The sequence below is a fragment of the Strigops habroptila genome, chromosome 3, assembly GCF_004027225.2.
Source record: "Strigops habroptila isolate Jane chromosome 3, bStrHab1.2.pri, whole genome shotgun sequence".
Taxonomy (NCBI): domain Eukaryota; kingdom Metazoa; phylum Chordata; class Aves; order Psittaciformes; family Psittacidae; genus Strigops; species Strigops habroptila.
The window spans coordinates 59,480,000-59,507,720 of record NC_044279.2 but is presented as its reverse complement, the minus strand read 5'-3'; the positions used below and the strand labels follow the sequence as shown (position 1 = coordinate 59,507,720).

Genomic DNA, 27,721 nt, shown 5'->3' with positions numbered 1-27,721 from the left:
AAGCATCAACTTTATTTAGTGGCATTCTTGATACTAGAGATGCACAAAAGATAATAGTTCACAGTTCATTTCAAGATTCACTGGGACTGAACTTTGAGAGATCTCTGAGCACTGAGCAAGCATCTGACACAGAATATTTTCTATCCTAAGAAAAATAATTCAGTAGTAACTAGTGAGAAGACACAGGTAATATTATTTTATCAGCTGACAGCAGAGAAGACATGATGAAGAAATTTTCCTACATCTGTCTTCTGACACAGAAACATCCCATACACTTTATGCAGTGAGTGCTTTGTCTTTGAATGAGCAGATAGGTATGTAATGGAACAACATTTTCCCCTTCAGATAAAGCATTTTACTATCATCACTATCCAAATATCTTCTTCTGGCTGCTGACTCCTGACATTCGTTTTCTTGCCTGATGGTCTGAATTTGGCTTTAGACCTACTCAGCCATTGCACTGAGGAGAGTTTAATTGTGCAGCTTATCAAATAAAGCTCTTTATCATCTTTCAAACTCTATGTGTTGGATTTGAGCCACAGAGTTAAAAGGCAAAGTGTGTATTTTGCCTTCAAAAATAGTGAGGTTTCGCATGTAGATAAAACAAGTTATTTTAGCATGAAAAACGATCATTTCTCAGTCTCAGATTTAGGAATCTGCACCTTGACAGCTTCCTTTATCTTTTGTACTCTTCAGTGTAGTGGTTTTAATTGTGGGTTTTTTTTAAGTTTTAATCAACACTATCTAAAGGGAAGATTAAAATTCACTGGAAAACTTCAAACTACTCCAAAAGCCTGGCTTGGTGACAGTCACTGTTTCTCTTGGATACATTTCAGAATACATTTGCTTTTAATTTATGGATTTTGACAATCTTTCTCTTGGTTGCTCTTGCTATTATGCATTTCTCCTGTAAATTATCTCTAGTTTCAATTAATATGAATTAACTTAATTTTATGCTTATTCCCCCTTAGTATCTGAAAACTCTATATACATTGAGGTATCTACAAATGTCATTTTGTTATTGATATCCCCACTATGTATACATGGGGAAGTCAGATGCAGCAGAACATAACGAGAAAAGTTTTCAAATATATCTGACCAATCACGCACTTAAGCAACCTCATTTTTAATGAGTTGGGCTGGTTGAGCCATTTAGTTCTATTATTTTGGTGGGATTTAGGTGTTTTACAGACATTGGACCTTTTGAAAACACTGTTAGGTGCTCATACACACCTTTTCGGTGTCAGCTGCCTGTGGCAGAGGGAGGAGTATGAGGTGAGGACAGGCTGGGGCCACTGCAGTGAGGTGAGCCTGGATGACTAGGAGCACCTCTCTCCTGCCTGCAGTTTTATGGCAGCTGACACTAATCCAGAGAGATGAAGGAATCTTCAAGAGGGTGGGTACATGGCTTACTTCCCAATGTTTCCCGAACCTTTCATCTCAGAATCAGACTGGGTATTTCAGTTTTCAGTAGAACAGGCTTTTTCCTTCTCTCTCTCTTCTTTTTTTTTTTTTTTTAAAGAATTCCAGTATATCCTGCTTCCAGCTGGATCGGAAATACCAAAGGAACAGCCTTCCTTGCAGTAGTTCAGTGCATTTATTTCTTTTTCTGCCTGAAACAGAGCAGAATGGTAAACATAAGTATCAGAAAATTAAAATAAATAAAGTTTTGGGGGTTTTTTTTTGCCCCTACTAAGGCATTTAAACCTCATTTATATGGGGAATACTGGCATATATATTCTTATTTTATTCAGAATTCCAAACTATAATTCTGGAAGGAATTGTTTCCATAATATACAAATGCAACATAAGTAATTAATCCCATATAATAATAAATATTGCCTTGCAGCTTCTTTGTGGTGCAGGTGGAATGAGGTTTATTTTCTACTGAGTAGCATTTCTATCCTACGAATCATCAGAATTTGATGAAGAAACTAAAGATAAGGCAGACATGGTGATCTCATTATCCCTTTCCTCTTATAAACAATTCATTTTAGAACTGCTAAAAGTAAAGATCCTAAGTCTTTAGATCATGAGTAGAGTATGCAGTTTTTATTCAAATGATTTTGATGCATAGGACAGTGAGAAATCTGATTTCTGTAACTGTCCCATAATACCATCAATATTTTTTATCATATTACAATGACTGAATTTACTTGTTTCCAGTGTCTCAAGGATATACAATCCCTCCTATGCCACTTTCATAATTTTTTCCTTTCTTTTCAGGTGAAGGACCCATCAAATTCATATCTTTCTTCAGAGGAATTCCTCAGGAATGTTTATGTTTTAGCAGTTCTTCTCTTCCTGGCCCTTATCTTGCAGAGAACATTCCTGCAGGCATCCTACTATGTGACTACAGAAACTGGCATCAACCTACGAGGTGCTTTACTGGTGAGCAAAGATGTTCCCATGATCTGTGAATAAATTCACTAGTAATAGCTCCAGCTTTGTACTTTTGTTTGTCTTGTTCTTTACCTAAAGACTCAGCTAACAATTGTTTGAGAGAAGACATGCACTGTATTTTTATACAGAAAACTGGAAAAAGTAGTATCACTAGCATAGCCAAACTGATGGCAGCAATTCCTTTTGCTAAAAATTAAACCCATCATACTTACATGTAGAAGTTTAACACTCACTCTGTGCATGTAAGAACATATCTTTGCAGATGACATTAGGTGTATAAAGATAAGCGGTATTGGTCTTGCTCTGGCATCTGCTTTGCTCATTTGCTTATGAGGTTACTTCTGCTGACTGTGAGCAGTCATCTGCAGAGTATCTTGGCTGAGCTATGTTTTATGGGAACATGGTCCATGAGTGATGATCCTGAGTATTCATGCCCTTTTGCACAGAGCCCTGTGGTATGGGACAGGAGTGATTCATCTGCAAAATTGTGTCTCCAAAACCAGCATCCATTAAACCTCCGTGAAAGTCATGTTTATGAACTGGACCCAGCAGCTCCATCTCAGCGTGTGGGTGGGTTGTAGCAGGGATCTCTGCAGACCAAACTCCACAGACAGCAGTAGCACTGTGTGCAAAATAGAAGCTGGAACTGATGCTTTTCCAGCTGTAGCTAACCATAGGAATATGATCGCAGCATGGAAGCTTCTTGGTTTTTTGTGCTCACTTTGATTGATGTAGCTGTTTCAAACATTTTCTGCCTTCTTCCAGGATAGATGGTACAGACTTGGTGAAGAAAGAGTACCTGATTATTTCCTTGTGGTTTTGTGACTCCCACTTTCCAAAATGGGGACTCTTATGACCGTATGCAGCTGATGTAATTCACCATAGTCTGTAGGCATTTCTGATTAATTCAACAGGATCTACCTTGCTCATGGACAAAACAGAGCAAAGAGAACAAATTATTTTTAAAAACCTCCTTGAAGCTACAGTGTTTGATATTTTGGTCATAACTGCAAACTGGGCTCACAATATTTAGCTTTAAAATTCTGGTAGATAGAAGCCCTGATTAATTTTCAACCCTGTTAGGTTCCTACAAATTTTATGGAAATAGGTAAAGGAGAGAAACCCAAAGGAATGCATACCTACCCTGATCAAAATTTTATAGCATGAGTTAACTATCATATCGGAAACAAGGATCTCTTTGACAGACAGTGTTACAGAAAAGCAGGCTCACCAAATGTTTGTTAAAAAAGATCTTTGCCCCGCCTCCTAAATTTTGATATTTTGTTTGTTATTTTGTTCTATTTTAGGTCTGCATTAAGCAACAAACCTTTTAAGAGGAATTGGAGTTTTTAAAAGTCAGTTCTCTCTCTTGTGCTTTCTCTTACTCTGTCTCCATCTCTCTCTCTATCTCAGGTGAGAGACTGGGAGAAGGGCTGTCTTAGGTAAAGCCTGATACCACAGTTCGAAATGTCCTGCTGCTACTGTTGTTTTATGATTACATCATTTTTATATCTTCCATTTTATTCCTTCCCTACAGGCAATGATATATAATAAGATCCTGAGGCTTTCTACATCCAACTTGTCCATGGGAGAGATGACGCTGGGACAAATCAATAACTTGGTTGCCATAGAAACAAATCAGTTAATGTGGTTCTTGTTCCTGTGCCCCAATCTCTGGGCAATGCCTGTTCAGGTAGAGCATCAAAGTAAGGGCCTGATTTCAGATATTCTCCAACCTGGTTGAAAAGAGTATAGTTCTGTGAGACTACTACAAAATCCAGAAGGGAACCTGGACTTCACACTCATTTGGGAGGAAGACTAACAAGCAGAAATGTAGCCCAACATCTCCTCCAAGGGCTGGAAGGCTCTCTCTGTGAGGGCCAGTGAAGATAAAGGGTCTCTGTGAGCAGGATTTCCATGTCATGGATGTGGTCTGTGACTTTAAGAATGATGACCTGTCACCCTTTCCTGGCTCATATTTCTCCCACTTCTGACAAAAGACATTGCTTTTACTTCTGCCACATGGCAGCAGCACAGGCATCTGCCCAGCATTAAATATTGAATTTGCAGTGCCCACTTGTAACTGAGTTTTGTGGTAGGAGCAAAAAGCAATTGAATCCTGCTCAGCCAATGAAAACAGCACTGACAGTGCACTGCGCAAAATGCTGAGAGGAGCTCTCATCTAAACAAGCTTACTTACTGTAAAGGTCTGGTTCTTAACCAGGCTGAGAAAGATCTGCAGGCAGATCTGTAGGAAGGAAAGGTAAAGATTATTAGCCTGAAAGAAACCTTCAGAAGTTCTAAATGACTTAATGACCTCAGCCATGCTGATTTTCCATGAAGCTTGGACTCCTGTAGCACCTTCAGAATTGTCATTTGGGGTAGGATTGGCATGGTCTTTAGTTATGGGTGGTCCTGCTGACATTATGCAAGTTTAAAAAGGGATAGAACCCACTCTTATAGTAGATCTGTTTTGCTGAAATTCCTGGAACTATCAGTAATCTATTGTAATAGTCAGCAATATTACTAATGGATCTGGTAAGGTTTAGAGAGTCATAAAATAATATCTGGAGAAAAAGACTAAAAATTTTACATGGTGGCAGAAATTAAAAATAACACAAAGGGTTTCATTTTAAGTCATTGTTTTACATCCAGGTTTATCTGGAAGTGTTGCTGTTAATACTTTGAATGTTATTTAATGAATGGGTGGTCTGTTTGCTGTGGCTAGTGAATAAATGCATGTAGCCTACATTCGCCACTCATTTGTCTCTTTAATGAAATTTCTGCCCCAGCTACTGTAGAAATGTAATGGCCTTCCTCACCACTACTATAAAAGGCTGGTTTGAGGAAGCTTCTGGTGATTCACCCACGAATTTGGATCCTTTGAGTGCACTTGGTGAGTGAGCATCTGTAACTATACAGGGCTCCTTCTGCTCTTAAGCTCTTAATCATAGCAATTGCCCTACACCTCTGCTCCAACAATAAAATGGAAAGGTGAATACTTACTATTTCCTTCTCAAAATACCATGCAGCTGATATCAATGACACTGATTTTGTAGTAATATATCTTTCTGCCTTTTTAAACTCAATTGGTTGGTTTTTTTGAAAAATAAGGGTAGAAACTAACCTTTGGTAAATATGAGCTGGATTATAACTATACCACTCTGGAAAAGGTGATAGGACAGTCCCGTCTTGCCGTATGCAAAGGAGCTGAGCTTCAAGGGATGTTCCAAGAAACAGCAATTGTCAAGGCTGCTCCCACCTTGAACAGTAGAACAGCTTGTAGCAAATACTGAACTTATAGCCATCCAGTGTGGTCAAATATAGCCATAGCCTGCTGAAGATTGGGGTGAATCTAAGAACATATATCACGTGTATGTATATTATTATGTGGTTTTATATATATATTCATATATATATATCTTTCTTTGAAGATAAATTGTGTACCAAAAGGAAAAATTCATTGCAGGATCAGTCCCCCAGTAAAGGCTTCGGTTTACACAAGTACAAATTTCTATTTGTAACCTTGTATTATTCTGCTAAGGAAATGGCATCTAGGTATGCTAATTTACATTACAGAAACCTAAAAATCTAAATAATGCTTTCAAAATATTGAACTCCACTGATTCTTATTTCTGATATTGTATAATAAGAAGACAGATTTAAAGACAGAACTGACTTAAGAGATAACAAAAATACAAAGTAGGGAAGTAGTTTGGTATGCCCTGTTATCACTGAAGACAGCTCTGTACCACAAAGTGGAGCTTTTAATAAAAATACTTGCTTTGTATAGCTTGTATTAGCTTGGGAACCAGAATCATGGTAGTTGCATCAGAGCCAGGTAAACCTTTGTGGGAAGTGTTTCCAAACTCTTTGCAGGGCTAAGATAGCATCTCAGTGTTTTCCTACAGGGCTACATGGCATTGATGCACAAGTTCAGGTTTGTGTCACTCCCAGCACATCTGCTTTGGGCTTCAGTGCCTGTCTTAGATATGCCTCTGCCTCCGGCTGCAAGAATACAACTGCGATTCACGGCAGTCCTAAAACTTTTGAATACTTCCATAGTGATGTAAGCAGCTCTCATGTAAATAAGACTTGAGGCCAGTGATTCTGTAAAATGCCTTGGGGAAAGCACCATCATTTTAGTGCTCTTTTAGTTCTGTGGAAACCTCATCTGGAATTAGGACTACTAAGCAATAACACAAACTATGCAGCTAATGTCAAATATAAAGGCTTCTGGGTTCATTTCCCACACTTTCCAAGCATGACCTTCTGAAGTATGGGCTCAGCTGATTCCTAGGAACCATCTAACTGTTTATTAGAATAACAAATATTTTTTTCTTGCTATCATTCTGTCACACTGAAATCCTTTTTTTTTTATTTCCATGTTCCTTTTTTCTTCGCAGATAATAATGGGTGTGATCCTACTCTATAATTTACTCGGAGTGAGTGCCTTGGTGGGTGCTGCTGTCATTGTACTGTTAGCTCCAATACAGTACTTCATAGCTACAAAGTTGGCTGAGGCTCAGAAGAGCACTCTTGTAAGTAAATTATTTCAGTGACATTTGTCATCCAGAAATGAGAATGGAGAAACAGGAATTCTGGATTCTGTTCTTGTTGTTAGGGAACATTCACTGTGGAGGTTTGGGCAAGCCATTCCTTAATTCCACCATCCCTTAATTCCATCATCCTTCCCTTTCTGTTTTAATGTGGGTCAGTATCGCTTCTTTCCTAATAATTATCAGACAAGAATCTAAAAAAAAAGCATTGACCTACCTACTCTGCAGAGAGTATTTTCCACCCAGCTAGTACAGTTTCATCTCAATTCAATTCCATGGAAAGATGTTATTCCTACATTCAGATGTGGTATTTCATGGGGTGTTAGCAAACGGTACATATGACTGATAAATTATAGGAGGACACTATTAGGGAATGTGTACAGCTGCCCTCTGAAATGGCTAGAGACTTTATGCTCTCACCTCAAGCTTTGGTGTTCTCTAAAAACCAGCTGGCACTGCTGGATTAATATCTATTCTACGTTCTTCACTGCTGTAAGTTTATGTTGCTGTCTAATTTAGTTTACCCATTAGAAATGTTTTCTGATACTTTGTCTAATTTTTAACTTTATTCTCATGACCCTTGAACTTTTTTAATCAACCTTTGATGTTTGAGTTGTCATATATTTAAAGTTGTCAAATATTAAATTATTTAATATTTAAATGTTAAATATTTAAAGATACCTCACTTGTAGTATTGTGCACAGTTCTGGTGTCCTCAACATAAAAAGGACATGGAGCTGTTGGAGCAAGTCCAGAGGAGGGCCATGAGGATGATAAGGGGGCTGGAGCACCTCCCGTATGAAGACAGGCTGAGAAAGTTGGGGCTGTTCAGCCTGGAGAAGAGAAGGCTGCGTGGAGACCTCATAGCAGCCTTCCAGTATCTGAAGGAGGCCTACGAGAATGCTGGGGAGGGACTCTTCCTTAGGGACTGTAGTGGTAGGACAAGGGGTAATGGCTTCAAAGTTAAACAGGGGAAGTTTAGATTAGATATAAGGAGGAAGTTCTTTACAGTGAGGGTGGTGAAGCACTGGAATGGGTTGCCCAGGGAGGCTGTGGATGCTCCATCCTTGGCGTTTTTCAAGGCCAGGTTGGACAGAACCTTGGGCCACATTGTTTAGTGTGAGGTGTCCCTGCCCATGGCAGGGGGTTTGGAACTAGATGATCTTAAGGTCCTTTCCAACCCTTACTGTTCTATGATTCTATGATTCTATATCCTTTTTATCTTAATATTCAGTAAGCAGATTATACATATATGGCCTCAAGCTGTGCCAGGGGAGGTTTAGATTGGATATTAGGAAAAATTTCTTCACCAAAGGGTTGTCAAGCATTGGAACAGGCTGCTGTAGTTGAAAGACATGTAGATGTGGCACTTAGTGACATGGCTTAGCGGTGCACTTGGCAGTGCCAGGTAAGCGGTTGGACTGGATGAACTTAAAAGTCTTTTCCAACCTAAATGATTCTATGATTCTATGATTCTAGACATGGATCTAATCTTCAGCATTCTTCAGTCCTGTTGAGTTGTGCCAATTTATACCAACAAAGGATCTATCTTCGCATAATTTCAGAAATAGTCTGAATCTTTCTTTTTGACCCTTTCTAAGTTCCTCTGACTCATAACATCTTTTGGATTATGATTTTACCAAAACTTATGATTACTGTTTTCTGGTGAGGCACAATTGGCTAAATATCATACAATCATAACTCACAGAATGGTTCAGGGTGAAAGGGGCCTTAAAGCTCGTCTAGTTCCAACCTCCCTGCCCTGGACAGGGACACCTTTCACTAGACCAGGTTGCTCAAAGCCCCTTCCAACCTGGCCTTGAACACTGCCAGGGATGGGGCAGCCACAGCTTCTCTGGGCAACCTGTGCCAGTGTCTCACCAGCCTCATAGTGAAGAATTTCTTCCTAATGTTTAATCTAAATCTCCCCTCTGTCAGCTTAAAGCCACGTTCCCTTGTCCTATCATTGCATGCCCTTGTAAAAAGTCCCTCTCCAGTAAACATCTCACTTAGTTTCATGACCTGTCTGTATGAATCCCAGAATGGATCTTGTATCAGCAATTACACACATGTAGTCTTCTGTCTATTGTTGCAGACATCATTGACCTACTGATCCACCTCCCTGAGTTTTACCCTCTATTTGAAGGATTCAGATGATTTGTTTTATTTTTCTTTTCAGAACAGGGTCGCTTAATTCCCCTCATGATTGTAGGCATTTTAATATCTCCAAAGAACATGGAATTTTATATTGTTTTACTCAGTATGGCAACTGAAAGCCTATACAAAATCACAAACAAATTAAATTATAACTCTTTAATGAATTTTACAACAGAAGTGAAGGGAAAAAAGCATTTCATTAAAACTACAAACCAATGTCTTATCCTTGTTTTCTTTTGAAATGAAGGACTATTCTACTGAGAGATTAAAGAAAACCAATGAGATACTGAAAGGCATTAAGTTATTAAAGCTGTATGCCTGGGAGCACATATTTTGTACTAGTGTGGAAGAAACGAGAATGAAGGAACTCACCAGTCTCAAAACCTTTGCACTTCACACATCTCTGTCCAGTAAGTAACTATGTTTTTAGCGCTCGGAAATGGATCCTGTTTTTCATGTCAGCATTCCTCTTGACTTCAAGTAAAGCGAGATACAGCTGTGCCTATGACACTTTTTTTTGTGTGTAATGTGAATAAAATAAAAAGTCATGACTAATGTATGACACAGAAACTTGAAAATACAGAGCATATCTTGTGATTGTTTTGTAGTAAGTTTTCTGTTACCTTCATTATGACATTACAGCTATGAGTTGCTTTATAGTAAGGAGGCTCCAGATAATATTAGCAGCTCTGATTGCAGCAAAGACAAATTAGTCTCTGAAAGAAACTGTGTTTTCTGTAAAGTAGAAAAGTTGAGAGGGTAATCTTTTAGTTGTGTTGCATAATAATTGTGCACACATAAAACTTTTTATCCCAGTTCACTAACGTATGCAAATGAGATAATTCATTGGTTTATTTGTTTGTGTGTTTAAGATCTCTGTCATGGAAGGAAATTTCTTCCTGCAGAGCAATTTTCCTTTGGGAGTTTCAGTTACTTGAATTGGAAATAATTGGATTTTTCTAGTGCCATACAACTAATTGTACAACTGTTTTTTATTATTCCATATAATCTGATGCTTATCTTATTTCTCTTTCACAGTATTTATGAATGCGGCCATACCAATAGCAGCTGTTCTTGCAGTAAGATATGGAGTTTTTCACTTTTCCTTACAAAAAGGGAGAGAAAAAGTGAGGAGGGAAAGAAAGAAAGGAAGAACAGCATTGTTATTGTAGGACATATTCCTCATAAAAACAGCAGATGAGTAATGTCCCCTTGCTAACTGGAGGACAGCATGACAGTGGAAGTGCCATTCCCAGAGGTGGTATTTTACCAACTCTGGTCTGAATTGGTAAAAATCAAAATAAATGAAAACTTTTACTATGAGAAAGAAAGAAAGAAAATCATTGCAACTTAAAAGAAGACCTATTCTGAGAAGCTTTCATTTTGAAGGGGGTTTGGGTGGCTTTGCTTTTCTATTGTCTAGCAGCAAAAATCATTCCTGTTTCAAAGCTCCATTTAAGTTTTCAAGAAAGGGTACTCTGCAGTTTAAGGAGAAATAAATTTTGCTTGTCCTTTGGCCATGTTTAAATCTCAGCCTAATGAACTACAGGAACTACGGTATGCTGGTCAGTAAGGAGTCTTCATAGACCAAATTCCGAGGATATTACTCAGAATATGCTGTCAGCACATACCAGAATTGGATGAAAATATGACCATAGTTCTGCATCTATGAAAAAACCTATAAGGTTTATTAGATTCTTACTGATTTTTATGGGTTGTGTGTTTCCTCTAAACTCTGAAGGCAATTACAAAACTTTACAAAGAAATTTTTTCCATTCTTAAATGTGTAAATCTCTTGAAATCACCGAGTTTTTAAAATCATTTCCACTTTAATAGAAGACACCTTTCTCTTCAGTTTACTGGGATTCCCAATAAATTGACGTATAGTTATTTGCCTTAGTTGAGTAAAATGTTTTGCTTGCTGTTCTTGTCCAACTTTTTCAAGAGTCCTTATCCTGACATGCTCTTTTCCTGATGTGACAGACCTTTGTGACTTACGCGTATACGAATGACAAGCCGCTGCAGCCCGCCCAGGCCTTTGCATCACTGTCATTATTTCACATCCTGGTCACACCACTGTTCCTGCTCTCCACGGTGGTTCGCTTTGCTGTCAAGGCTATCATAAGGTAAGGGGCCCTTCTAGTTTCTCCAACTCTTGAACACCTATGTTCGGTAATACAACAGGGAAGATGCTGCAGACAAAGGTTGTTTCTACCTGCTCATGTGGAAGGGGATTAAGAGGTGGGACTCAGATGTTAAAAAATGTGAAAGAAATCAGAATAACCATTTCTTTTTACTGCATGATACAGAGACAATGAAACGTTCCATTCTTTTTATAATTTCACCAAGTTTGGCAGTTCAGATTCAGAGCTGGACTGTCCTTCCTTGGGATATGCTCCTCACAGTGGCCACCCACAACCACTCTTACACAACTGGCTCTGCTGCTGCAAGGAAGAGCAACTGGCTTAACTCTTATCTACCTCCAAAAGAGTGCATTGGGCTTTAAGGGAGAGTTTGGTGTTGTCCTGACTCTCATATTCTAGCATTAGCATGGACTCTCTCAGGAAAGAGAGTGGATGGAGGAACATTAGACAATGAAGGACTAGCTAATCAAAGGAAACTGAGCCATACTGGACTTCTTCTATAGAGGAAATTCCTTTCCCCTGAATGGCAGTAAAAAGATTCAGGAAAGGAAGCATGGCAAGACAGATATTTGGGAGTTTCATCTGTGAGGGTTAGGGATCTGCATGGCAGGACAGTGAAAAAGTTGTCACAAAGTGGAAAAGATATGAAAAAAAAGGAAACGGGACTCATGAAATGTGTTGCTTCATCAGAAACATGTATGATCCAGGCATTTATGTCTGCAAATAGCCCAACAAAACAACTTCCTGTGTGCTGGGCTATAGACCAGTTAATGTCAAGGGAGCTAGTGGGTAGTAAGTCAAATTTCAGACTTTTGGCTGTTGCGTCAGTGGTCTCTGTGGGAAGACTCATGATCATGGGACAGTTATGTAGATACGCACATTGCCAGGATGTCCCACAAGGCACAAACTGACACCTGACTGGCAGTAATGTGTCAGATGTCAAGCACTAGCAGGATGGAAAGACAAAACTAACCCTCCCACCCAGAAACATAGTTCCTTCTTGCCGAGACTGAGGTACAATGGCAAGGTATTGCATTGCAGCTGCCACTGCCTGGTTTTGGTGGGTAACGATAATAATAAATAGCAGTCATAGGGACATCAGTCTCCACAGCTGTCATTTTCAAGCACCACACTCACTTTAAAGAAATATATATAATTAAATATGGTTTATTTTTATCAAAGCACCAGCAGGGCCACATGAGACATTTTCCCTAGGTTTAAAATGATTTCTGGCTAGTGGAAAATCTCAAGGCTCCTTCATAAATCATCTCAGCCTCTACATCTCTGCACTATGTTTAGCATAGTCCTAATACCAAAATGGTGTGTACGTTTTCCTTAACACTGCTGGTCACCCCTCAGGACATTATTTAAAGACCATATTTGCCAAAACAAACTTTACCCTTTGGCAAATTTATTTCCTAAGATCTTTCTCCCATGAACATTATGTCCCCTAAGTGAAGTATGAAGAAAGTATGCTTGGCCACCCCATGGCTGTATCATCAATCAAATACATGTATATGAGTTATGAGTTCATTTATGTTATGATTAGGTGCTTATACTTGGTCAGAATCTCCATTTTATGTTAAAGAGTAGTTCTAACACCATGAAAGCTTCTCAGGTCATTCAAATGCAAAGTAATGGTTGATGTCTTCTTAGGCAGAATGTCAGAACAAGGTCTCTTATCTTCTACAAGAAGATAAATTCTTGCTTAGTACACTTATTTAAGACTGAAATTCTGATATGGGAGTTGGACATACAAATTTTCCTTTCAACAGAGGAAAGACGATCAAATCTTTCTGTGATAAAGAATGAATTGAACCTATGTGCTGTATTTCCCAGTGGGCAGTTTCAAGAAGTAGGCAAAAAGAGCTCTTGCTACATTTCTCCAAGGCTGGCCGTGGCTGTTCTGAATTGTGCAACTGCTGTGTTCAGGATGCACCTAGTGCATTGTCATTTTCAGAGGATGTAGGTGGGTGAATGACTCAATTATGAATCGTGACTATGTGTAGGCATGAGAAAGGCACAGAGAGATAAGTCCACCAAGATGGAAACCATTTCTACACAGCTCTAGTGCTACTCACATGACTAGCTCTCCTCTTCATTCCCAGCTACCAGTATGACATTTAATTATTTTCATCTGTCCTTCCTCCACATAAATTGTTGCTTGCCAGCAGGGTGGCAGACAATCCACTCCTTTGAACTTCTTTTGGAACATTTCTGATACACCGTGCTGGCTGAACTGCACAAAAATGGAAACGTACTCATGGAAACCTGGGTTAATTTAACTCACTGTCCTGTTTTCTTTCAAGTGTACAGAAGTTGAATGAGTTTCTCCTGAGTGATGAGATTGGAGATGACAGCTGGAGAGGTGGGGACAGCTCTGTAGCTTATGAATCCTGTAAGAAGCACACAGGACTTGTAAGTTCTGGTTTATGACACTGAATTTCAAAGCAGAGAGGCCATATAGGCCATACAAGGCCCCTGGCCAAGCTGATACGGTTTGTGAGTTTTGGCTTGTAGTCTGACTCTAATATAGACCAGTTTTGCCTCCAATGTCAGGATCTCTGTTTTTCTTTGACATGAAGGGTCCGCAAACACATTTAAGCATTGCTGAAGTGCCAGTAATGATAAGAACCCCATAACACACCGACACATTCACACATGGTTCAAATTCAACCTTCTCAGTTTATATAAAAGACCCATGTGCATTTCCTGTGATTATGGGGTTTGTACCATACATGCCAGTACAACCCATCGTATGTTGAGCATCTCTAGGTAGTCTCAATTCCCGCTCTGGAAATTCAGAATTGGAGGTGGGAAAAACACCAAACTTTGTGAAATAGGAATTAATTCCAAAATTCTTTTTCTGGAGTGCTAACATACAGTGAATTTGAGTAAAATTTGAGGGGGGAAAAAAACCCAAGAGAGATGATTTGGAAAAAGTTGTGGGGTTGTTTTTTTCATTTTGACATTTTTCTAAAGCTAGATATTTCACCTGTTTCAATCTGATTAAATTGAAATGTGACTGAAACTTGTAGACAGCAACAGAAAGAAGGATTAGCACAAAATAAGTTTTATTTTGGACTAAATTAAATTAGTTTGCAAACCTGAAAGAAACATTTTTCTCGGTCAACAATTATAATAAAGGAAACAAAAATGAAACTGTTTCAGCCTTTGTTTTATTACTCTTGTCCACCTTTTGCCTAGCCCTACAGAGAGAGGCAAAGTTTAGATGATTGCGAGAGGGAAAACTAAAGGTAATATCTGTAAAGGTTAAATCAATCACTGTATACAGCCCAGCTGTATGGAATCACTAAGATTACACCAATTTAGCCTAATACAGTAGCACTCATGAATACCACAGGTAGCTCTGAATGAGCTAGTTCCACAATCGCTATTATGCATTAGTGAAGTACTCTGCACAAGCTAATTTGATATGCTTCTTGCTCCTGTAGCTATTCTACTTGCAATAACCAAACTGGTAACTCTGCATGTCATTACACTTTTACTGACACAGCTTTGTTTGGAGATGCCTCACGTGGGGCAGACTTACCTAGCGGTTTGAAGAGGAAGACAAAGCTGAAGTTTGGGATGGTTATGCATGGGAAACAAAAAATCGGAAATTTCCTGTGCTTCAATAGAAGGTGTTTAAAACATTACCCTATGTGCATCACAGTAGTGTGTCTTTATTATCACAGATACTGAAAAGCACTGGTTTCTTCTTGTGACCTAGAATGGTGGTAAGAAAGAGAATGGATTGTTTGTTTTATAGGGAACCAAATGCTATACTCTCTTAAGAATTCCAACTTTTCTCCTTTCTTCATTTCACTATGTAGCACACCAAGGCCATCAACAGGAGGCAGCCCTTAAGGTATCAGCTTGAAAGCTATGAACAGCCAACAAGGAAGCAAACACGCCCTGTGGAGATAGATGATATCGCAATCAAGGTGGTAACACTGAAAATATTGTCTCATTCTTTACAAAGAGCAAGTCCTCCTGCACAGTACCAGATAGTGCCCAGTTGCTGCTGTTCTTCCAAAGGCAAATTGTCCACTGCAAGAACAAGCCCTTAAATAAATTTAGCCAAAAATAAAATGAAAAGAATTAGCTTCTGACCAGATCTTTATAGTGATTCCCTGTCTTCTCAGGAAACAAAGAGGCATCATCAGAGACTAAAGGAACAAAACCTAGATAATCTGAAATGCAGAAATTCATACACATTTTTTAGACTTTCCTTCCATGCACTACTCTTTTACTCTTAGAACCAAGATCAAAACTTTTGAGTCATTTATGAACAATTATTATTAGGTGTCATTTATTATGACAGTATTTTAGTCATGTTGGCCAGCTTTTCCCCATATATGTGCTCTGTGCAAAGAATGTTTCATGGCCCTATCAACTCCAAAGGAAATTTGCACAAAAAGGCTATGGTCCACTAGGGAACATTTTACTTATGTCCAGCCTAGACCTTGTGAATATTCAATTTGGGAATACATTCGCAAGTGGCTATAGGTATATATTGTGAGATATTGTGATAACAATAGGCAGAATGATTCATTCCTTCCTAAGCTATGCTTTTTAGATTGTCACCTTTGAGGTCTTGTGATCATTATTCTATCATTATTCTTAGTCTTTAGTCCTATACTTGACAGAATGAAAATATTTGGTAAATAAAGTTCAGCTCAAGATCATTCCTTTATTGCATTTCATACAGTATATATGTATATAACTTAACTTATTTGCAAACTTTTCTGAGTTTGGCAATCTTTACTAACCTAACTTGGGGTTTTTTGTGTATAAGTGTACCTCACCATATCTATTAAGCACAGATTTATTTTAGTAACATATTGGAATCCAACCTAGACAGTCTTTTTTTCTTTTTCCTCATATGTTTGCATAACTGACAGGTGGTAACTATTTTGTAGGTGACCAATGGATACTTTTCATGGGGAAGTGGTTTAGCTACATTGTCCAACATAAACATTAGAATCCCAACAGGTAGGATAAATGCATACCTCAAACATGAAATATGTAATATTAAATTGTTACTAATACCATTCCTTGATGTTGTGAAAAGCACAAAACCACACATTCAGATTTTTATAAGAAAAAATGAAGGTTAAAAATTTATACAAGATCATAAACTGTGTTGGTCATATAGCTATATCATTAGCCCAAAGTATTACAAATGAGCAAAAAAATTACATGTTTTTCGTATACCTACATAGTTTTTATAATAGCAGGAACAAATTTAAGAGTAAGAATAAATATCAAAAAGATGGTTGCAAAAAAGTCATTATTATTTTTAATAGACTGGAAAAAAGAATGAGGGAGAGCTCCAGACTCATTCAGACCAAGGGTCCATCTAATTCAGTATTTTCTTTCCAGCAGTGGCTACCAGTGCATGCACAGGGACACAGAACTCATATACTTCTGCCATTATTCAACATTACCGTCTCCCACTTCAGAACTATTTTAATCTCAGAAAATTCTTTGAGCCTCACGCAGTTTGTCTGTCAAGAAATCCTCAGTTATTTTCTCTATCAAAGAATTTATCTTTGTCCAACTGAGTTCCTGTAATTTCTTGCATCTTCAATGTCTTTTAGCTAGGAGTTCCACAGGTTTACAAAACACTGATTTGTTTTGGAAGACTTACATAGCAAATGTGAAAAGTAGCAACTATCATTTTCTATTATTATTGTTGTTGTGCTGGTGGTGGCCAGTATTAATGCTGTAAAATTCCTACCTGTTGATATTTCATATTATTAAATAGTCTGCTATTTTTATATCCTATCAAGTGCTTAGTTTTAAAACAGCTTATTACTTTAGGTTGACACATGTTAGATATTATATAACTATTAACTAATCCCAAAGCCTGTATAATTTCTTTCACTGTAGCATTAGGTATCCTAGACATGTATGAACTTTGTGCTGGCACAGTGCCCCATACAATACCAGCAGAAGTTGTTTGCTCCAAGGAGTTACAGTCTAAGGCCATGGGTACCCAGCTGGATGAGCCAGTCCAAGGGTTTTCCTTGTTTGGAAGGAATAAGACCCATAACTCCCTAGCTGGCAAGAAGCTTACCTGGCAGATGCGCTAACTAGCACAGTTAGTGAGTTGGGAATTAGTTTATGGGAAGATCTGAGAAGTACCATTGCAATAGGAAGGTAGTATGGGAGGGAAGGAAGAGATTAGTGTGTACTTGTACTGTCCATAAATGTATATTTCCATAGATGAATACATATGGTATTGCCTATTTACATAGTGGATGCTAACAAATTTAAACAACTAGTTCAAGTGCTGTAGAACTGGATCTATTTGGGCCTTGTGGACTTGAGTAGAACTGTGTTTTTTTTTCTTTTCTTGAAAATGTGTTTGTTATTCTTATTATCATAGGTCAGATGACAATGATTGTGGGTCAAGTTGGCTGTGGAAAGTCATCACTTCTACTTGCTATACTGGGAGAGATGCAGACGCTTGAAGGAAAAGTTCACTGGAGCAAGTATGTTTCATATAGCTATTAATTGCTGTATTCATTTAAGAAGGAGGTAGTTAGGATTTGCTGTGAGAAAGGTAAACTTCATGTCTCAGAACTGCATGTTGAATGATTATTATTACCCAGATCCTCTCTGGAATAAGTCACCTCCAAACTTATAGAGGATTTTCTTTGCTGTTTTGCCATGATTCAGAGGAGGCAGAGCAAAATGCCTCAGGAAGGGAAAGAGGCTAGTCTGACGATTAATATCTAATATCTTAGACCTAGCAAATGACCTGAATAGAAAGCATATACTGTTCCTGCTATCAAATAGGCTTCAATACTCACTATAATTGAAGTCAGCATTGTTATGCTGCTACTGTATGCACCAGTGAAAGCATGACAGGCTGGAGCTTCTTCAGTCAAGTAGTATGCATAGGGCATCAGCATACAGGAAAGGTTATATTTCCTACTCCCTGATGCTGCTGCTAGCAGAAGAAAAGGTGATACAAAAACACATGAGCAATGCTTCTCCTCTTCTCTGGTATCTGCCCAAGTCTCGCCTATGGAAGTCAGCGTTATTCTTCACAGTAATAGGTTCAGTCTGAAGATACCAAATGCCTAAAAAGTAAAGGCTGTGAAGAAGCTGTTGCCGAAGAGTGACTGCCAGCGAGATCAGGCCTTAGGATCCACATGGATTCAGATGCAGTGAATGAGAACTTCCTACGAAACGAAGTGGGGCAGCAAGTACTCTTCCAGGCTAGGCAGGGCAGAGGCAGTGGAAGGGATGTGCTATAACCTCAAGGCTTGTTCTTTGATTTTAAAGATCAATTCCGTTTCCTTAAAACTACCCAGCCACACTCTTCTTAATTAGCTTTTCAGGGAGAAAGGGTTATTTTTGTCACAGAGACCAATATATAGTTGCCCCATCCCTTGACTAGTAACTTCCTTTATCATCTTTTTCTTACAGCAATGTTGCAAGCTGGATCTTTTTTGTTTTTCCTGTGCTAGTATGCATGGCATTTTTGTTCTCTAGCTATATTTCATGGACTGCTATTCTAAACATATGATCTCACTGGAGTAGCAGGTACAATTGGAGCCAAGGCAAGACTAACTTTAATTATATGTGAGTTTAAGCTTTGAAGGAAAACGAATATGTGTCTTATCATAGTTAATTTCTTTGGGACATATAATGAAGATTTTGAAATCACAATCCAGCATTTTTTTTCTGAGTAGTTAAAATACAAGGAATGAGTAGAGTGTACCTTAAAATTATTCTCACAATTGTTTTCAAAGATATATTTGAAAAATACTCACATTTTTCCTATAGAAAGATATGGAATTTTGAGAAGATTAAAGAAAATGAGAAAATCTTAGAAAGATACTAGTGGAAGTTTATGAAATACTGTGTAAGTAAGTTTCATGTTGTTTGAGAGAGATTAAGATCATATTGTCAGTTGATTGGCAGTCTGTACGTAATCAGGCAACTCAAGTTTTAACAAGCATCTCAGGCCCTACTGAGTGAATTTTTTTCATTGCAAACTACAATTTGGTACTGTGATATAGCTGATGCAAACATGGTTATGTTCTGCTGATAATTTCAGACTGCCTGACAGACAGATGAATACAGAAGGATACTTCAGGTATTTAACCAAGTGGATCCTATATTTTACAAAACCATAATAAAGGTCTTATTTACTCTCTTAAATCCCTTTCCATGTGATTCCACATGCATGACTAACGCAGCTACTGATCCAGGGACGAAATGCAGGCTAGGGGAATTCCCCAGCAAATTCAGGAATAACAACACAGTAATAGTAATGATGGAAACATTATAACACAATATAACAGCCCGTTATATTGTGGTAATACTGTAATGCATCATTGTGAAAGCCCATCATGGGGCTTGAATACCCTATTGCTGTTGTGATTGACTGCCGTGAGAGCTGTATATCCTGCTGCTAAGTTTGTCACTGGTTTGGGATCTTAGGGAAAGAAAGCATCTTAATGTAACTTCCTGTAAGAGATCTTGCCCAGGGTAAATCTTATGGGCCAGATCTCAGTTCTTCCCCACTTATATAACATATGCATCAGACATATTACAAACCTTAGAGAAGGAGCTGGCTTTTTGTTTTCCCAGTGCACAGTCAGCTAGAGAAACTTCTTAAACACTGAAGCATGAAGCTATCAGGATGCAGTGGTTCAGCTGATATTCAGATCTGAGTTACTAAGTCTGTACAGGAACAGATGTGGGGAATATGCAGAGACATATATTCCTCTCATCCACACCAAGCCAAACAGTCAGAATAATCTCCAACTGCCAAGCAGAGAAGAGTAGCTAAGTGGAAGCCCTTTATCTGGTATACATTTTCTGCACATTGAACTGGTTTCTGTGCAAACAGATTGTTGTGCTGGATAGAATTTGTGTAGATGCTCAGACCTTGTCTTGCCTCAAATTTCTTGACTATATTAGCAGAAGAGGTGGTTTATCCTGCTCTTACAGTGGTATCCTGGAGATTTTCTATCCCTTTATTCTCCTTCCTATGCATTTTGTAGGCTGATGGAAACCAGGAGTGGTTAGAGGTGCATCAGCCAATTTTTAAAAGCCCAGAGTTAAAAGTTAAAAGTGATCCAAACTTCTTTTTGACTTTTCCTTAAAACCTTGATTTAAATTTATTTCTATGTAATTTTATCTTATATATTCAAAAACTTATAAAAATGACTAATTCATCAAATCAATTTGGTCTTTCCTACTGTTTCAGACTTGAACATATCATGCCCCATTTTGGGGAATATGTATATTTTATAGTACAGCTTAAAAATCAGTAAAAATAGCCACATTTCAATAAATAAGGCAATTAAAGCAAACATTACTAATCCCAGTGGGCAAATTCTTTAAAAACCACTCCTTTAAAAATGGAGTGGGCTTCCATTTCAGCCCACTCCCATGCTCTGCAATCACATCACTCTTTCAGAGTCAGTAGAGTAATAAAGTACAAGTCCAAATACTTACTGTCCTTATTTGTGAAGGCCCCAGTTCAGTAAAAATCTTATATGTGTTTATTCATGAGATTATTAATGAGTGTGGGTTCTCACAAAAACCTCATAATTTGGGAGAATTAAAATGTATTTTTCAAGATAAGCATGGAATTAAAGAAGAAACCAAGAAAGAAATGTTTAAGAAACTGAGATGTTAAAAGTTGTCCCCACTCATTCAGATAATCTATTTGATTATAATGGCAAGCATATTAAATCTGGTATAGAGTTGCAAAGAGTCTTGCAAGGCTTTTGTCCAGTTTTTGTTAAATTGTAATTCAGAGGGCACTCCCAAACGTGTACATGAAAGCATTATCCCTTTCTTTACTATTCAAATGCTCTGCTGATAAAAGTTTGGGTGTTTTCAAGAGAGGAAATTTAGGTCATCTTCTCTTTTGTGTGGCTTGACCTAATTTCCAGCCTCTTTCAAATTGGTCTTTAGAGTCCATCTATTGCTTTCTTGTAACTTGTTTCCACTGTAGAGAAGACTGGAAGCTTCTGCTGAATAAAGGACCAACTCTAGTGAAGCAATGTTGTTTTCAGCCTCAATTTGTGGCTCTCTGACCCTTCTGATATAACCAACAGGACTTATTCACCTCCGACGTAATATCTTCTCTGTCGATTGGTGCGTGAAGGAAACACACTGTGTTCTTTAGGAGGCACGAATTATCAAAGTTCTTAGAGACCTGATGTGCAGCAAAGAAATGAACAGGTTTCAGTTCTGGCATTTTGAGAAGATGCATAATGCATAAGTCTGGCATTACAAGGGTTTTACTATTAGAATTTTTATGTCCTTTGCCAGACTTGGATCCTCTGCTTAAGAGCACAGCTGCAGACACTGGTATCCCAGCAGGCAAGCAGACATTTCTGTCTCAGCAGTAACATATTTCGTCTGGAAGATTCAGACTTGTGAGGGAAGGATTTGCTTGTTTCCTTTTTTTTTTTTCTTTTTTTTTTTAAGCCTGGCAAATAATATATGAGTATCAGTTTTCTAGTTCCTTCTAATGCCTGTTTCCATTTACCTGGCATAGACTTACTCTTTTAGGCTTTGCATTTTGCAGTGATGTGTCACCATGCCTGGACGTGAGCCTCATTGCTGGTCCAGGACTGCTTTGACTGTCATTCCATGCCCTCAACACTCTTAATAAGTCAATTAACAGAGGGAACTGCAAAATCATCCATGTCATTACTGCCATCGCATGCTTTTCAAAACATATTTCATGGATATGTTCCTTAAAAAGTGGAGTTTGACAAGGAAAGCTTATGTGTTGTAGTGCCATGCACGGCTTGATGCAGTCTTAGTGCTAAAAACAGGTTCAAAATCTGTTCTGATTCAAAAGTGTGTCTATCTGCAAAGCTTATCTTTGCTCCAGGGGAAATTTGACACCAGTTACCAGCTTTTGCAGGTTATTGGCAGAACTGTGTGGAGACACTAGCTTGTTGCTTGTCAACCTTTTATATGCCCAGGCAGTATTAGTAATTTTGCTTTTAATAGGTTTTAAAATACACTTTTCATTTTTAATACATTTCATAACATAACTTGCCTGTTTAGCCACTATGCACTATAGATATGAAACTGTTGTATTTAGAAAAGATATATGCTTTTACTTAGAACTTGTTTATTTTCCCTTTAAGAACAAAAATAACCAAAACAAAACAAAAAAAAACCAACGATAAACTGCTGTTGAGTTCTTAAAATATGTACTTAACTCTAGTTTCCCTGTATGTAAAACTAGCACAAAATGTTATTCTATTTTCTGCTTACTGAATGTCATTTACCATAACTTACAGTGTAAATGAAACTGAATCTTCTTTTGAAGCACCCAGAAGGTATTATTTCTATTTTTAGTGTATCATAATACACTCATTCATTTCTTCAGAATTTCTTCAAACCTTCATCTTTGTAGCCTTCAGCCATCTCTGTGTTTTCTTATCATGTTGATAATCATTTACCATATGATTAACCAACAGACTGTGTTAAATCTAGTGGATCCCAATCTTCTCCAGCCATTGTACCACTACCTCAGTCTTGTCTGAAACATGCTCAGTGCTCTCAGCTCACATTTAATATCACTGGGAGTTTAGCGTGCTCCATATCTTGACCGACAGGACTTTTAGATATAAGACATCATTACATGTACCCTCCCATGTGTTTGCATGTTTTCTGATCAACACTGGGTTTCGTGTTGCTTGTAACCCATCTTGACAGTTGTGTGATGGAGCAGGGAAGGGAGCTGGTTGTGCTCCAGCTGAACTCAAGAAGTGACTCCAACCCTGGCTTTAGGGAAAGGGCCTGCAGGTTGAAAAAGACAAACTAAACTAAAAACATGTCATATATGATAGAGAAGTAGTGGCACACATAGCTGTGGTTGGGAGCCCACAGCATGATTTGCTACCTGATAATCCCAAGGACAGATTTCATAGTAGTGCGTACTGACCTGCTAAAACTCCTAAAATTTTGGGGATACTACTGGCTGCTTCTAACTAGCTATTTCTCATACCCTAGCATCCTCTCTCTCAATAACAAATCCTAGATGCTTACACAAAAAGCTGTATCAAACGGTTGGTTGGAAGCAATACCGTCAAAGAGTCTGAGAAGGAAGATGAGTGTTCAGATCCACAAGCTGGTACCAGTTCACACCATCTTCCTCACATGTCTCGGCCATTTCAGAAAAATGTCTGAAACTACATGATCTTTTTTGCTGCTGTACATAGGCAAAACCACCAGAAGTGAAGACTATTCATATCCCTATTGTACACAGTCACTAGGTATTTAAACACATTTAAAGTATGTCTAATAAATACTTGGAAGACTGTAGTGATTCCTTCCTAATTTGTATTGAACTGCCCTCTTTTCCAATGTCATGTCAGTCCACTGAGGAGCGAATAGACTTAAAGGAATAAAAAATTCAGTAAGAAAGAAGTATTTTGTGTGTATGGCCATGTAAAATAATCTTAAAACTTCAGAAAGCAGCAAGTCAAGTGTACTGATGCCATTAAAAAAGTGCCCTTTCACTACCTGTTTTGACATTAGAGCAAAAAAATACCAAATAACTATTCTTGTTAGAATTTAATTATTTTGGTTATTTATAATTTGTCTTTGGATTGAAATTGCAGTTACTAGATTGAGGTAGATACCAGCCTAGTATAGCAGGATAGCATATAACCTAGAGAGTAGATTTTGCCATCAGGTGAGAGAGTGGGTGCTGTTCTAACAAAAGAATCTAATTTAAAATTCTTCCCTTCACTTTTGTAACAGTTGCTTGGCCTATGTGTTTCCCTGTATTTCTATGAATTCATAAAATTAATTTTAAACTGATTCTCAGACATTTCATAACATGGGTGCTTTGCTTTTTATTAATGCTCTTTATCTGTCTACAGTAGAAACAGATACTCAGTGGCTTATGCAGCTCAGAAGCCGTGGCTGCTGAATGCGACTGTGGAGGAAAACATTATCTTTGGGAGCCCATTTAATAAGCAGAGGTAAATATCAATCCCCTTTCAAAAACACCTGGCAGTTTCTTGTAAAAAGTTTTTTGGCTTCTCCTTCTGGAGGAAGTTTGTAGGTTCCAAAAAATATCAATGCACAATAACCCTGGGGTGAATTTAGCTAACCTGACTTTAGCCATCTCATGGGAAGGTGTCTGTTTTAAATCAGTCTTTCAAGTCTCCCCTTCCAACCAGAGTGCATGTCTAAGATGTTTGTGAGAATCACACAACAGCAGTGGCTCTCCATGGAGTACAGCGGAAGCCATATGTGTATTTTTCAAGCAGCTAAAGTTAGGTGAGATGCATCCCATCTTTGAAGACTACTGACATGCTTTTGTTTTGTTTAATGGAGCCTGAGGTTGCCAGAGGAATCTGGAAATAGGCGTGTTTCCACTGAGTTTATGTGCTAATCCTGCTGTGATCAAATTACTGGAGCAGCCACTTTACAAAAACACTGCATATATGAAGATGGGGTGCCTCAAGGAAATAACCTTAATTCTTCCTTTAGAAATACAGGAGAAGGGAGTGTGAAAGCTGAGGTGCATGGCCTCTGTCGTGCCTCTCCAGCGCTTGCTTGTTGCGTCCTTCTAAAAGGTCAGCTGTCAAATGCAGTGGAAAAAGTGACTTGGCTTGAGGAAAACAAATTGCTGATGTTTTGAAAGGCAACACACTATGTTTGAAGTTATTAAAAATACATCTCATTTGTCTCAGTGTGTGCTTTGTTAAGATGTATGACTCCATTCCCACTTGGTAAAAGTTAGTAAATATCTTAAAATCCAGGCAAGCATCTAAAATTTCAGGGACCAGATTCTTTAGCTACTGCGTTCATCAGCCTAACTTCAAACATATCAAAAGGGCCAGGCTGAACTACACCACTCAAATACTCTCGTCTCAGCAGATCATCTGCAATATTCCACAGACCTAGAAATCTAACAACAAAATTTAAAGTTTTGCAAGTGGTTTCCTGGTTCTGGCAAGATCATAAGACAGATTTGTCCTGTAATATCACACAGAAGTAAATGAAGGGGCATCTAAAGGGGAAAGAATAATAACGCATTGGAAAATGGCTTCAAATACTCCAGAGTCCAGCAAAACAGCTCCACGATAAGGAGGAATATACTCAATAACTTACATAATTGAATCTTTAAAAGGTAGGCTTGCCAATAAGGATCTCCAATAAATGTCAGTTTTTAGATGCTTAGTTTACAATGCTCCATGATTAGTCACTGAATAATCATTTTGCCCTATTAATTTTTGCAATTACCAAACCACCAGAGCCATAATAACTTGGCAATGAATTCTAGCTGAAGGCTTTTGTGTTAGCAAAGTAAGTGGCTGGCTAAACAATTGCAATGCTCATGTTGTTTTTACAGGTACAAAGCTGTTACAGATGCGTGCTCTCTGCAGCCTGACATTGACTTACTACCATTTGGTGATCAGACAGAAATTGGAGAAAGGGTAAATAATAAGAATGCTTTTTTGTCTGCTTAGCCTAAGTATTAAGAAGGTGCTCTCTGATGTCACTCAGACAGATCAAGTCTGTACTGGGCTGCCAGCCTGGCAGAGAATTGTAATTCACCAGGGGTTACTGGAAAAAAAAAGTTGAAAACTTTTTCCTCCTTCAGATGCTTCTCAAATGGGATTTTTTGATCAGTCTCCTATATTCTGCCTGCAGAATTTGATGCTAGTATTGCTTGCACTTTTCAATCTAAGAAGCCTTCTGTGCTTAAAGAAGCTCTTCATAATTTACACTTACCCATGATTAGTTGCTGAGTAATAATTTTTCTTCTGATATTATATGAAGATTATGCTTGTTTATCAACAGGATTAGCATTTTAATGAAGCTTTTCATTTTTATTCAACTCTGTACAATTGTAAAAAATCATGTTTCCAAAGTCCTATCAAAATGTTTATTCAAAGATGCATATTTCTGATCCATTATACTCATTAGGGGATTAATTTAAGTGGTGGACAACGACAGAGAATCTGTGTAGCTCGAGCACTCTATCAGAACACCAACATTGTCTTCTTGGTAAGATTTTTCTTTTTCACATGGAGCATGGGAAGTTACTAATAAAACTGTCATTCCTTATATTTAGCTTTAGAAAAATGTATGTTAGAGTAGAAAACTATAGGGACTTGTATTGAACTCCAAATCTGAATTATAGAGTTAGTAAATAAACATCCTCTAGAGACAGCATCAACACATACTGGGAGTCTGATGAAGATGATATTTCCTACAGAGATTAACACTGGAAGAGTAGGACAGATTGTCTAACTTCTGCTCACTCTCAGTGGTGACCTGCTATCAACATAGTCCCACTGAAATCAGCAGGACTTCTGATAAGAAAAAGCATCATAATGCAAATACCTGTGAGCAATGAGCAGACTGAGGGTTCAGTACTCTCGTGCAGAGTGCTGTGGATTTGGACAAAATTTTCCTTCTCTGTTACTTATTTCAAGATATTTCAGGAGTTTCAGGAGGTTAGTGCTCATGAAGGGGCTGTTTGAGCCTCTTCAAAATAAACCAAGGACTTCCATTCTCAGAGAAAAAGTGTTTCCATATTAATATCCTTATCTGAATGTTGTCTTGTTGATAGCTGCACTCACTCAAAGACTGACGCATCTGCAGTTTAGTTTTGAGAAAATTAGAACAGTTCCTAACTCTGCTTAAACTTTCCTGTGCCAGTTTCCCATCAAAATTTGACCTAAGTTTGGCTCTGGATCCTGGCATTCTCAAATTTGGATGGGAAATTTCAGTTCTGGTGTTCCTGATCAGGATGACTCCACACTGTCAGTGTGGCCCCAGCACTGCACACACCTAGATGTCAAAAATTAACTGAGTCCATTGCTATGAAATGAAGAGCAATGGATTATAGCTCACTTTCATAGTGCGGTCCTCTGACAAGGTCTTGGTCACTGAAGAGCGATGAAATGTTAGTAATAGCAGATGCTTTCTATTTAAAAAAAACTCTTCAAAGAAATAAAACGAATTTTTGTATCCTGTTCTAATATTTTTTTTAATTTGATTCGTTTACAGGATGACCCATTCTCTGCACTAGACATTCATCTAAGTGACCATTTAATGCAGGAAGGGATTCTGAAGTTTCTGCAAGAAGACAAGAGGACTCTTGTTCTGGTGACACATAAGTTACAATATCTACCACATGCTGACTGGGTAAGAGAGGAGATGTTGTGATGCAGATTTGCTAATGGGGAACATCCACTTAAAGTTAGCACCATAACACTTAATGAGATCACTACTTTTCTCTGTGATAGAGTCCCTCCTTAATTCCACATGTCATGTGGCTAACTGCCACTTTATATCATACAGATTTTATTATAGAAGGGACAATTTTAATTTTGCATTATTTGTGTAGGTTTTTTTGATTGAAAGCCACCAGAGAATAATGACTTCATTGAGAATATGGCTATTACTTATTACGTCTTGTCCATG

At 38.1% G+C, this 27,721-nt stretch overlaps 1 protein-coding gene across 5 annotated transcripts in view; it reads left to right on the top strand.

Moving 5' to 3' along the window:
• ABCC9 (ATP binding cassette subfamily C member 9) overlaps nucleotides 1–27,721 on the top strand; it is a 71,858-nt gene that overhangs the window by 18,179 nt on the left and 25,958 nt on the right. For 3 of the 5 annotated variants that reach the window (XM_030480024.1, XM_030480025.1, XM_030480026.1), the window contains 16 exons: nucleotides 2,227–2,391; nucleotides 3,941–4,096; nucleotides 6,810–6,944; nucleotides 9,367–9,529; nucleotides 10,158–10,198; nucleotides 11,103–11,245; nucleotides 13,573–13,681; nucleotides 15,100–15,210; nucleotides 16,189–16,261; nucleotides 17,661–17,766; nucleotides 19,344–19,382; nucleotides 22,567–22,605; nucleotides 24,157–24,258; nucleotides 25,638–25,722; nucleotides 26,216–26,296; nucleotides 27,305–27,442. In XM_030480024.1, coding sequence (XP_030335884.1) covers nucleotides 2,227–2,391; nucleotides 3,941–4,096; nucleotides 6,810–6,944; nucleotides 9,367–9,529; nucleotides 10,158–10,198; nucleotides 11,103–11,245; nucleotides 13,573–13,681; nucleotides 15,100–15,210; nucleotides 16,189–16,261; nucleotides 17,661–17,766; nucleotides 19,344–19,382; nucleotides 22,567–22,605; nucleotides 24,157–24,258; nucleotides 25,638–25,722; nucleotides 26,216–26,296; nucleotides 27,305–27,442 — 1,686 coding nt within the window. The remainder of the gene's footprint in view (nucleotides 1–2,226; nucleotides 2,392–3,940; nucleotides 4,097–6,809; nucleotides 6,945–9,366; nucleotides 9,530–10,157; nucleotides 10,199–11,102; nucleotides 11,246–13,572; nucleotides 13,682–15,099; nucleotides 15,211–16,188; nucleotides 16,262–17,660; nucleotides 17,767–19,343; nucleotides 19,383–22,566; nucleotides 22,606–24,156; nucleotides 24,259–25,637; nucleotides 25,723–26,215; nucleotides 26,297–27,304; nucleotides 27,443–27,721) is intronic. The other 2 variants (XM_030480027.1, XM_030480028.1) reach the window with 1 other exon arrangement.